This window comes from Lithobates pipiens, unplaced genomic scaffold (genome assembly GCF_037356315.1).
Source record: "Lithobates pipiens isolate NorthernLeopardFrog02 unplaced genomic scaffold, aLitPip1_a1.2 Scaffold_8, whole genome shotgun sequence".
Lineage (NCBI taxonomy): Eukaryota > Metazoa > Chordata > Amphibia > Anura > Ranidae > Lithobates > Lithobates pipiens.
Genome location: NW_027507903.1, coordinates 65064874 through 65077334, shown reverse-complemented (window position 1 = coordinate 65077334; position 12461 = coordinate 65064874). Strand labels below are relative to the sequence as shown.

Sequence of the window (12461 nt, the reverse complement as noted above, 5' to 3'; positions counted from 1 at the left end):
CTTTAAATAGGCAGGTCAGATGAGCATTATTGGGAACAGCTGGTAACTGGAGAGAGAAGAGAGCCGGTAATTAGCCGACAGCTGAGCGGCCAGCCCAGAGGAGGAAGGGCTAAGCCAGCCCTGACATTATTAATGTTAAGTTTCCCAAGTCTAATTCAAATTTTTTCCTCTGTTAGCCAATATAATATGGTTATGAAACAATGTCTATAAAATTAGTTTGATTTAGATTTGGAATATGTTGAAACTAATAGTATCTGTATATGTCAGGAGTTCATGTAGAAAAACTCAGTCTTGATGTTGTATTACAGATTCTTGCAAAGTCCAAAGGGCTGGACTGGAAAAGCTTGGTGAAGTTAGGAGATCTCCAGAACAGACTTGATGCTAGCTTGGAAGATATGCAGGCTTTGGTTGAGGAAGCTATTCATCCTGAACCATACACAAGAGAAGAAATTTGCCAATCTTTAGGAATAAGTTTACAGGAGCTCCGTAGTACCATTTTAAGCCAAAACACTCAGGATGGTAAGTCAAACACAGAACCTAAATTATTACTAGGTTGATTGTATGCAATTTAAAAATGATGCTGTGTTTATTGATATTCTGTACTTTTTTTTTATTGTGGTTTTGTAAAACAAAATGGCATTTCATATAGGAAAACATTCTAAGCAATTTTATGTTAAGCATTTCTTTTAGGAAAAAATCTGTAAAATTACATTTAGACTCCTGTGAATAAAGTATTTTCCCACAAGAGGGAGAAATGTTGTCTTCTCACAGAATAACTTCACCATGATTGTTCTGCACAGCTCTGCTGATTGCTAGTACACAGCCATGTACATATTAAAGTTAGCTTATGATTCTTAACTAGAGTTATTTTTTTCTTTACTCTTCTGCTTTTGCTTTATTTTACAATTTCTGCTTTTTTTCCCCCTAAGACCCCTTTCATACTGAGGCAGTTTTCAGGCGTTTTAGCGCTAGAACTAGCACCTGTAAAACGCCTGAATACTGCCTTGCATGCCACCCGAATGTGAAAGCCCGAGTGCATTCACAATGGAGCAGTGCAAAGATGCCTCAAGGGATAGAATGGGCAGGGAACAACACAGGATGGATAGAAAATTGATACACAATATATAAAAAATATGTATTTTATTAGATATATAGCAATATAGACATCTAAAAACATTCATAGGAACAAGAGCACAAATATAGACATACAGCTTCTAAATGCTGCAGCAGACAATACATCTAAAGACCTTAGGTCAATAGTCAACTGTAGTTGCAGAAAAAAATCCTACATGTCTCGGAAAACGCAAAAAGATTTGTTTCTTTTTATGGTATGTAATGTGTACTTCCTTCTTCGGGGGTTCAGATAAAGCGTGCTGTTATATTTCTAATAAAAATGATAAATATATGTATAAATAGCCAAACAGTACATTTTACATATAGAAATTGATTTCAGAAAGACAGGCATACATAGAAATTATACAGGTACTCACAAATCACATCTTCCTTTACAGAGAAATGGTGCACAGCATCATTAGGGTAATGAGACCCCTTTGGGGAAGAAATCTTTCTGTTCTCATCCTATGGTCACAGTTTTATCCAGTGGACCTCCAGACGTGGCATTCCATCTACCTGCAATGATGCTGTGCACCATTTCTCTGTAAAGGAACACGTGATTTGTGAGTACCTAACTGTATAATTTCTATGTATGCCTGCCTTTCTGAAATCAATTTCTATATGTAAAATTTATTGTTCACTTACCGTTTGGCTATTTATACATATATATATCTTTTTTAATAGAAATATAACAGCGCTTTATCTGAACCCCGAAGAAGGAAGTACACATACCATAAAAATAAACAAATCTTTTTGTGTTATCCGAAACATGTAGGGTTTTTTGCTGCAACTACAGTTGACTCTTGACCTAAGGTCTTTAGATGTATTGTTTGCTGCAGCATTTAGCAGGTGTATGTCTATATTTGTGCTCTTGTTCCTATGAATGTTTTTAGGTGTCTATATTGCTATATATCTAATAAAATCCATAATTTGTATATATTGTGTATCAATTTTCTAGCCATCCTGTGTTGTTCCCTGCCCATACTATCTTTTGGGGCATCATCCTCTTTACAATATAGACTGATTAGGCCCACCTAATCTGCTGAAACTAGCTCAGTGTATTATAAGAAAATGTGTTTTTTGGGCCTTCAATATGTTCTATCCATCTGTTGTTGCATCCTTCAGTATGTGTTTTTTATCAACTGAAAATACAATCACATAATCACCTAATTTCGGAGTACAGACACTCTTTTTTAAAGATTTACCTGTTGGCGTGTCCGGATGTGAAGAAGAGCGGACGTGTGTCTGGGGAGCTCCGGCCATCCGCATATTAATCCTGTGCCATCCTGCTAATTCCTTGGCCCAAAAGGAGTTTTTTTTGCCCGGAGGGACTACTGCCCTGCCGTAAGGTGTCCGGAGAGATTATTGTGGAGCGGGGGACCGTGGAGCCAGAGATACGACCGTTCATCCTCCTCGTGCCGGACGCCATCTTCCCAGCCTGTGCGGAGCAAACGGGGCTGATCCGGGGCCTGTGGGAGAGGTAAGGGGCTCCTCTTCACTAATCCGCTGCCCCCCTTGTCCCCCTGGGCTGTCCCGTTGTTCCGCGGGCCGCTGGAGCGATTTTCGGGCCTGAGGCCTAGCGCGGCCTAGTGAAGCCTGCCGCGGACCGGACTTTCCTGGCCGGCCGGCCGGCGGACGAGCACCGCGATCGGCCAGCGGAGCGGCGGAGGCGGCTGTCGGCCGGTGGGGAGCTGAATCCTGCATCACAGGCCTGGCAGGAGCTGGTGGGGAAGCTGTGGAGCCGTAAGAAAGACTGCCCCGGCCTGGTCCGGCCTAACGAAGCCTGGGCATCAATTGCAGCCTGCATCCAGTGGCTGGGAGGGATGTGCTGTGGTCGGCCTGGCCCCTGTGCTTTGGTAGCTGCTCCTTTTATTTAGTTCTGGACACTGCTTCTCACTGCAGGGGGGGCTGATCTGGTGCACTGACGGAGGGCCCTGGCTATCCTCCCTTGCTGACGGACATTGCATCCATCCATCCAGCTCCCTGGGCCCTGCCATATTGAGTCACTGCCTGAGCCTTGCTACCTGGGGGACTGCAGCTGTGAGGAGCGGAGGCTCACGGACGCCTGCGGCCCACATCCCTTCATGGGCCCTAAACATCGGCCCAAGAGCTCTTCTGCGTTGAGCTGTCCTGCTCCTGATCCGCCCGCTCAACCTGATCCGCCCGCTTGCGGAATTAGCCATGGAGTCCGGTTCCCCCTCTGGGGCGGCGTTGCCTACCCCTCCCTCCCAGGACAGTACTGCGGTGATACTGGCTGCCATTGAACAGAGTAAAGCCTCTATGCTGGTACGAATTGACCGCCTTGCAGAAGAATGTACTTTTATTAGGAATGACCTGGACAAGATCAGGGGCAGGCTGACTGAATCAGAATCACGAATCTCTGCAGCTGAGGACCTCACGGCTACCCATACCAACAACATAGCGGATCTGCAACGCACGGTGCAACTGCTTGTCGCTAAGGCTGATGATGCGGAGAATAGAGCAAGACGCAACAATATCCGTGTCTTAGGTCTGCCGGAGGGGGAGGAGGGTGATCGGCCAGCGGAGTTTGCTGAAGATTTTTTCAAGAAGCTGTTGAGCCTCCCGGAAGTCTCCCCGATATATGTTGTTGAGCGTGCTCATCGGGTTCCTACAGGACGTTACATCCCAGGGGCGACTCCCCGACCCTTCCTGGTCCGCTTTCTGAATTTTAGGGACCGGGATAGGATCCTCTCCGCAGCCCGTAAGCTCCCTTCTCTACCTTACGGCAACTCCTCAATCCTACTGTTCCCGGACTTTTCGGCAGATTTGCAGCGCAAGAGAAGGTCCTTTAATGATATCCGCAGGCGCCTACGGGACAAGGATATTAAATACAGCATGTTATACCCCAGCCGCCTTCGGGTGCCTTATAACGGATCAGTGAAGTTCTTCGACACCCCGGAGGAAGCAAATGACTGGCTGATCACTCTACGCTAATCTTCTACAGCTTTCCCTACGTTGATGGGGGGTACTACTACTTGCCTGCATTGTTATCCTGCTGTGGGCTCCTGGCCTTTTTTGTTTTTTGTTTTTGTTTTTTGTTTTTTCCTGGCGGGTTGTTGACACGGCAGCTGCGGAACTCACGGGATGCTACTTCCCAATGGATGGGTGGACGCCTTTGTTTCATCCTTCCTGCCGGCGGACGGTGTACTGATCTCCGCCTCTCCTAGGGCTGCTGCGGTGCCTTGCCATCTCTCAAGTTGATCCTGCCTGACTCTGCTTTGCTTTTTGGTTTTTTTTTTTTTTTTTTGTTATAGGTCCTTTAGCTGCCTCCTTTTAGCTCGGAGCTCCCCGGACGTAGGACACTGAAGGACTTATTAGTTTTTCCCCTCAATACAGGGTTTTTGACCTGACAAGAATAAGCGGCTTTGAGCGGCCGCTGCTTCGGAACTTTTTTTTTTGACTAAAGTCTGGAGGTTTAAGTTTTGATTAAGTTTTTGGGTATCAAACTGGTCATGTTTTTTAGTGCCCGATTGGTTTTTGTTTTTCACCGATTGGGGCACTCTTGGCTGGTAGGGAGTTGTGGGTTTTCTTTTTTTCTTCTTTTTTGTTGTTTTAATTATGTTGCTGTTTTTTTGTTCTTTTTTCTTTTTTTCACTGTGCGCTCTGAATCCACTGATAAATGCACTTGTTTTGAATGTTGTGCTGACCTGTACCATGCTCGCTGGCAGGATACTGGGATATTGTATGTGTATTACTGTACTATCATAATTATTATTTGCTTCCATGGCGTTGAGACTAGTGTCTTGGAACGTGCGGGGCCTTAATGATAAGGTAAAAAGGGCGTTGATGTTTAAATACCTGAATAATCACAGACCCCATGTACTTTTTCTTCAGGAGACTCATCTCCTGGGGAATAAAATCCTTGCCCTGCGCAGGCCCTGGGTGAGACAGGCATTTCATGCCACATACTCTAGTTATGCGAGGGGAGTGGCCATCTTGCTAAACAAATCACTAGCTTACAAAGTTGTTCACCTGCATACTGACCAAGGGGGTAGATTTATTGTCCTACTGTTAGAGATTGCCCAGGTGGTTTACGCTTTGGTCAACGTATATGTGCCCCCTCCTTTCAATCCACAGATTTTGTATAAGATTGCTGAACTGCTGGCTCCCCTGCAGTTCTCCAGATTGTACATAGCTGGGGATTTTAACTCTATTTTAGATCCGTCCCTGGACTCGTCCAACCCGAACAGGGCTTATTCGTCAGATCTACTGCAGTGGGCCCAAACGTTTAACTACACTGAGATCTGGAGATGGAGGAATGTGGGCGTTCGGGCCTATTCTTTCCACTCCTCCACACATAGATCGGGCTCTCGGATTGATTTGGTCTTCGGCAACTCTGGGGCCCTGACGTCGGTGAGGGGGGCCCTGTACCTGCCTGCAGGCCTCTCTGACCACGCACCTTTGGAGGTCACCTTGCAGTTGTCGGACACCAGGGGTACAGGTTGTTGTCGTCTGGCGTCCAAATGGGTACAGGATTTGCGGGTGGGGGAGGAGGTCGCTCCTAAGCTGAAACAATATTGGGATCTGAATGAGGGTTCTGCCTCGGTACAGATGGTCTGGGATGCTTTTAAGGCCAATACCAGGGGGGAATATATTTCGGCTATCAAGGCGGTCCGCTCTGAGATGTCATCTCGGATGCGGCAGCTTGAGGGGAGCGAGGCCGAGGCGGCTGGGGCCTTTTCCGCCTCGCCGACCCCGGAGCGCTTTACTCGGCTGGCTGATTCAAGACGGGCCTTATCCCTTCATCTTGCAGAGGCCACACACTTAGATCTGAAGTCTATGGCAGGAAAAATCTTTGAATCCGGGGACAAAAATGGCAAGCTTCTGGCAAACCTAGTAGCTGATTCTAAAATGCAGACAGTTGTCTCGGAGATCTGTGGGTCGGATGGTCAGTTGGTGTCCGCGCCTGACATGATACTTTCTGAGTTCAGGGCCTTCTATGAACAACTGTATGCTGAGGTTCCAGGGGGGTCGGTGGAAGCGCAGAGGGAATTTCTATCCTCTTTAAACTTGCCCTCTCTATCACAGGAGGAACGGGAATTCCTAGATAAGGATTTTACTTTGGAGGAAGTGGAGGAGGCAATTCGCTCACTCCCTGGTGGGAAAACTCCTGGACCTGATGGTCTACCTGGCGACTGGTACAGGATGTATGCCCCTCTGATTGCTCCCAAGTTGCTAAAAGTGTTTTCCAATAGCAAACTTCAGATGGGGCTTCCCCCATCCATGTATCAAGCACATATAGTGCTTATCCCTAAGCCTGGCAAGGATATCTCCCTGTGTGCTTCCTATAGACCGATCTCCCTGCTAAATTATGACCTGAAAATCTTGACGAAAATTCTGGCCACCAGGTTACGGACGGTCCTGTCATCCCTGATTGATATGGACCAAACTGGCTTTATGCCAGGGAAGTCCACTGATATAAATCTACGACGGGTGTTTACACATTTGCAGTTGCCGGCCACTGAGTCTTCTACGAGGGTCATAGTTACACTAGATATTGAAAAAGCTTTTGACTCTGTGGCCTGGCAGTTTATGTCCTTAGTTTTGGAGGCCATGGGTTTTGGAGTGGGATTTTGTAATTGGATACATATTTTATATAAAGAGCCCTTGGCGCAGATTAAGATAGGTGGTGCCTTGTCAGAGCCTTTTGCTGTTAGGAGAGGGACGCGGCAGGGTTGTCCATTGTCACCGGCTCTGTTTGCCTTGGCAGTGGAGCCACTCGCGTCGGCCCTCAGGAAGGCGGAGGGAGTTAGAGGGATACAGGTGGGTTCCATACAGGAGAAGGTAGCCTTATATGCAGATGACCTCATACTCTTTTTTAAGTGACCCGGCCCAGTCTCTCAGGGAGACGCTACTTATTCTTTCTCACTTCACTGACTGTTCAGGGCTTAAGGTAAACTGGGATAAATCTCAAATTATGTCAATAGATAGGGAAGCCAAGGCAGCTGCGGATCCCAACCTGCCACTCCTGTGGACAGATACAATGAAATATTTGGGGATCTACATTTCCCCCTCTACCTCTGATTTTTGTGCCCTTAATCTGGATCCACTGGTGCGGAGGATGAGGACTAGACTGAAGGCATGGTCGCATCTCCCTCTCACTTTGATTGGGAGAATTAATTTATTTAAAATGAAGCTTTTGCCTGCTTTTCTCTATGTTCTCAGACATGCTCCAGTCTGGATTCCTAAAAAAATATTTTGCACGATAAATTCTCTTTTGGTGTCCTTTCTCTGGGGGCGCTGGTCAGCCACGGTTTAAGCTCACGGTATTGCAGAGGCCTTGGGGGGGTGGGCGGGTTAGCTTGCCCGGATTTGCACTCCTACTATGTGGCGGCTCTTCTGTCCCATGCTCATAATTGGCTGGTTTCAGACGAGTCCAATGCGGCGGTGGTCCTGGAAGCGGCGTGGTTGGGGTCGTATGAGGCACTAAGACACTTGGTGTATCGCGGTCTACGAGCCCCTTTTCCTCTTACTGCTGCAATGAGGGCGGTTATAAGGGCATGGAAGGCTGCCAATCTGATCCGCCCCGTACCCTCGGGACACATCTCCCCGCATAGTCCTCTTTGGTTCAACCCGAATCTATCGGAATTTGGCTCTATTCCCGACCCTAGTGTATGGGCAAGCAGGGGTATCAAATATATTGATCAACTCTGTGTTGAGGGCAAAATACAGACCTTTGATAGGCTGAAACAACAGTATACACTGCCCAACTCACACTTATTCAGATACTTACAACTTAATCATGCCTTTCGAACGCAGTTTGGAAATGCCCCCGTCACATTTTACACCTCAAGGTTGGAATCTCTGCTCAGAGATGTGGATCTGTCCAAACCGTTGTCTGCTATCTACAAGGTATTGCTCCCAGGTGTCCATACCGGTTTGGAACTCCAAAGGGCAAGGTGGGAAGCTGATTTTCCCTCCTTGGATATGGAGGACTGGGAAGAGGTATGGGAGTATCCTTTCCTACAGTTAGTGTCAGCCAGAGATAGATTGGTGCAATTCAAAATAGTACATAGGGTATATTACACTCCGCAACGTCTTCACAGAATCTATCCATCTGTCCCTGATTCTTGTTGGAGATGCAACTCACTTTCGGCGGATTTCATACACATGTTCTGGAGCTGTCCTCAGATAGCTGGGTTCTGGGTGGAGGTGACTAATTTTATTCTGGCAGTTACCACCGTCAACATACCTTTGTCGGTCGAGATATGCCTCTTGGGACTGGTCGAGCCTCTGGCTCCATGCCGAGCGCTCAGAACACTCCTGGGCTTATTGCTGTACTATGCCCGTAAGTCGATTGTTCTCAAATGGAAGGCCCCGGTAGCCCCCTCTATTAATTTTTGGAAGCACTTAGTGAATACGGCTCTCCCTCTTTACAGGGCCACCTACCTTTCGCGAGGGTGTGGCACTAAATTTCATAAAGTATGGGGCATTTGGACGGAGTCGCGTGACACCAACGCTGACTTGAATCCGGACTGATGGAGTTTTCATTAGTGACTAGTGGAAGAGTTCTAAGTTGTGTGATATTCATGTAACCCTGGGTCATTATTTACGTGGGCAATAGGGGATTGGTAGGTGAAGGGTGATGCTTGCATATTTTATCCTGGGTCTGAGCGTGGACTGCGGTGGAGCATGGGCGAATTAAGTAACTGTCCTGAGTAATGTGCAGTGGTGCTGGAGCGTACAGGGGGAGGGGGGGGGGTTTCTTTTTTCTGTTTGGATGCACACGCCGGTGGCGGTGTATCGAGTGGGGGGAGGGGGAGGGTTATTTGGTTGTTCCCTGATTGTTTGACTCAGGGGGGTTTTTGTAATAATCAGCCTGGGTATGCCCAATAGGCTGTAGGTTGTTCTATTGTTTACTTGCAAATTAATAAAAATAATTTCAAAAAAAAAAAAAAAAAAGATTTACCTGTTTAGCCAATTAAGCCCCAGAGCATTTTGCTGGCCAAAGACCAGATCACTATTTGCAATTCGGCACTGCGTCGCTTTAACTGACAATTTCGCGGTCGTGCGACGTGGCTCCCAAACAAAATTGACATCCTTTTTTTTCCCCATAAATAGAGGTTTCTTTTGGTGACATTTGATCACCCCTGTGGTTTTTAATTTTTGCGCTGTAAACAAAAAAAGAGTGACAATTTTGAAAAAAACACATTATTTTTTACATTTTGCTATAATATCCCCGAAAAAAAATAATGTTGTTAAATAAAATCGCAATAGGCCTTTATTAATTGATTTGCGCAAATGTTATAGCACTACAAAATAGGGGATAGTTTTATGGCATTTTTCTTAATAATTTTTTTTTTACTAGTAATGGCGGACATTTTTTTTTTCCATAAAAGTGTTTATTGTGAAAAAAAATGGTGGTACATAATTTTCATGCAAACATTTCGTGTTCGAACAGCAGAAATATTTACAATTGTAATATACTCTAATATACTAATGTAATATCCACTGCCATTTTAAGCATAACTCCTGGAGTATGGGACCTGTTGCACCTAGGTGGTGTGCTTATATGTGTATGTCAACCTGTCTGTCCCTAAGTGGGTATTATAGAGTATAGTCTTTGGGGTGGAATAGAACAGAGCAGGGGGCAGTCTCTTCAGTTTTGTCTAGTGTAGGGAGTAAGGGGCGAGGACGTTCACCTCACCTAGGCTAAGGTGATCTTATGGACAAGTAAATGGATTGTCTGTGTCTGATTGGGGGACAATATGGTGACAAGAAGGGGGAGAGGACCAATGGGGGGGTCATGAGGGGAGGAGAAAAGAGGGGGATTGGGGGGTTAGGGAAGAGAGGGTCCGAGGGGATCACCTCTCGGGACTCCACCACGCATTGGGAGCAAATGGAGCCACTCAAAAGCGCCCCCATCTAGAACCGGCTCCTCCTGATGTCAACTTTGAGGTGGAAATGGGATAGTCTCTATGTTTCTTTGTTACAGTGCTTTACCGTATGGTGATTTTCCGGGTTTCTCAGTCAGCCATTTGGGGAATCAGGGTGGACTAACCTCATGATGGATTTGTATCTCTGGATTTGTGGGGAGTGCGTTGCGGTCTAGAAAATTACCATCTTGGAAGAAGTGGTGAGCTTGTATGTCCTTGTGTGGCCATATAGTCTCTAGGAAGTGGTTGTATATTCCAGACATGAAGGTTGGATTGAGTCTGATAGGCGTAAGTGGTCCCGTGGTTTGAAGAAAGGTGGAGTTTCTTGCACACCTCTCTGAAGCTGCACAGGGTAGCGTCTATAAGAGGGTGAAGAGGGTGATCTTTTAGGGCTCTAGGGATGTGGCGAGGGAGGATCCAAGGGGTGGTTTTAATTGACAAGTGAGAGAAGGAGTCTTCCAGCCTCACCCAATCTATAAAACCCTCACGTATTGACCAATCTACGATTCTTCCCAGGTGGGAAGTAATTTCGTAGGTCTGGAAGACCAATTTCCCCCTTAGTTTTGGGTTTCGAGAGTTGGGCAAAGCTTATCCTTTGGGGCGTGGGCAGTTGGATTCCCAAATATGTTATAGCATCTTGTTTCCATACAAATGGCAAATTGTTTCGGCAATGGGTGACTAGGTCTCACGGGAGGAAAATGTTATGGGCGTAAGATTTGGAAAAGTTAATATTTAGATACGCATCGGAAAAAATCTAAGTCTTTTAGCAGATTGGGAATTGAGGTCAATGGGTCACTTAAGAATAGTAATATATCATCGGTGAAAGCCGCTAATTTGTAAGTGTGTCCTGCAATGGGTATACCTTTTATGCTGTCATTTGATTTTAAGCATCGTAGGAACGGTTCTAAGGTTAGGATAAAAAGGATTGGGGATAATGGGCATCCCTGTCTCATTCCATTCCGGATGGAGAAGGCATCTGACAAGTGGCCGTTGACTCTGACTTTAGACCTACGTGTAGAGTAAAGGAACATGATGAAGTTGAACATTTTGTTTTGCAATCCTAGGTGGCGTAAGGCCGCCCCCAGGTAGTCCCAGGCCAACCTGTCAAACGCCTTTTCCGAGTCCAGAGACAGAAAAAAGCCCTTTTGTTTTTGGGGGTTGATAGCCAATGGTGCAGGTTGATTGCTTTAATGGTGTTGCACCTGGTTTCTCTGCCAGGGAGGAACCCTACTTGACTTTCCCTATTATTGACGGTAGGAGAGGTAGGAAGTAGTTTGCTAATATTTTGGCAAATAATTTTAAATCTACATTGAGTAGTGAGATTGGTCTGTAACTGGCAACTGATGTAACGTCCTTCCCTCCCTTTGGTAAGACCGTGATATGCGCTTCTAATAATCTTTGAAAAGGTGTGGGCGTTGTAGTGAGGGAGTTGAATGCCTTTAGGAACAGAGCTGCAAGGGTATCTATAAATGTTTTTAAATAAGGTGCTGAAAGGCCATCTGGGACGGGGCTTTTGCCCAGTTTTAGTTGCTTGATTGCCCTTTTAAGCTCATCCTCGGTGATGGGGGTATCTAAGTCTTGGGCATCCTCCCTGGATATGGTTTTGGGACTGTGTATTTTTTAAGGAAATTTGTAATGATGGTTTCTCTTGGTTTATGGCCTGTGGGGGCTTTGGGTTGGCGAGGTAGGTTGTATAGTCTCTTGTAATATTGCTCAACCTGAGCCGCTATGTCATCCGACGACTTGTATGATTTGCCTAGGGAGTCTTTTATGGTGTGGATGTTAGTGTTTGCTCTCTTGGTTCGAATGGCTCTGGCTAGCAATCTCCCACACTTGTTCCCCTGTTCGTAAAATAGTTTTTGGTTTAGAATGGATTTACGATGATTTTTACGATCAAGTATTTCTAGGAGTTGCTTCCTGGTTGGTGTGAGTTCCTGGTAGTTATCTTGAGCTTGTGATTGTTTATGGGCTAATTCCAATCTCCTTATTTTGTTGGGTAATTCTAGCATTGTTGTCTGATGTGCTCTTTTCCTAAGAATTTCACTCGGATAACGCACTTGTGGGCTTCCTACAGTGTAAGGGGTGCTATTTCAGGGCTATCATTCTGCTAAAAGTAGTTATTCAAGCTAGTGCGTATGTAGTTGACCTATTTTTCTGAAGTGAGGAGTGAAGAGTCTAGGCGCCATGTTTTCGTGACCCAGCTTCTTTCTGGGAATGAAAGGGAGAGCGTGATTGGATGGTGAGCTGAGAAGAATAAGGGTTCTATGGTAGCGGATTTCAAGAAGGGAAGGTCTTTTTGAGAAAGAAAGAGGTAATCTAGCCTTGAATATTTGTTATGGGGTGTTGAAAAGAACGTGTAATCTTTCTCATTTGGGTGCAGGGTGTGCCATGTATCGTACAGGAAGATTTCTTGTATTTGTGTTCTGATTTGTCTTAGGGATCTGTAGGGCA

At 45.8% G+C, this 12461-nt stretch overlaps 1 protein-coding gene across 1 annotated transcript in view; it reads left to right on the top strand.

Annotated features, from left to right (window-relative positions):
• The window catches only part of GALK2 (galactokinase 2), a 314350-nt gene that overhangs the window by 191719 nt on the left and 110170 nt on the right, over positions 1-12461 (top strand). Inside the window, exon 8 of the mRNA XM_077473446.1 lies at positions 309-519. Coding sequence (XP_077329572.1) covers positions 309-519 — 211 coding nt within the window. The remainder of the gene's footprint in view (positions 1-308; positions 520-12461) is intronic.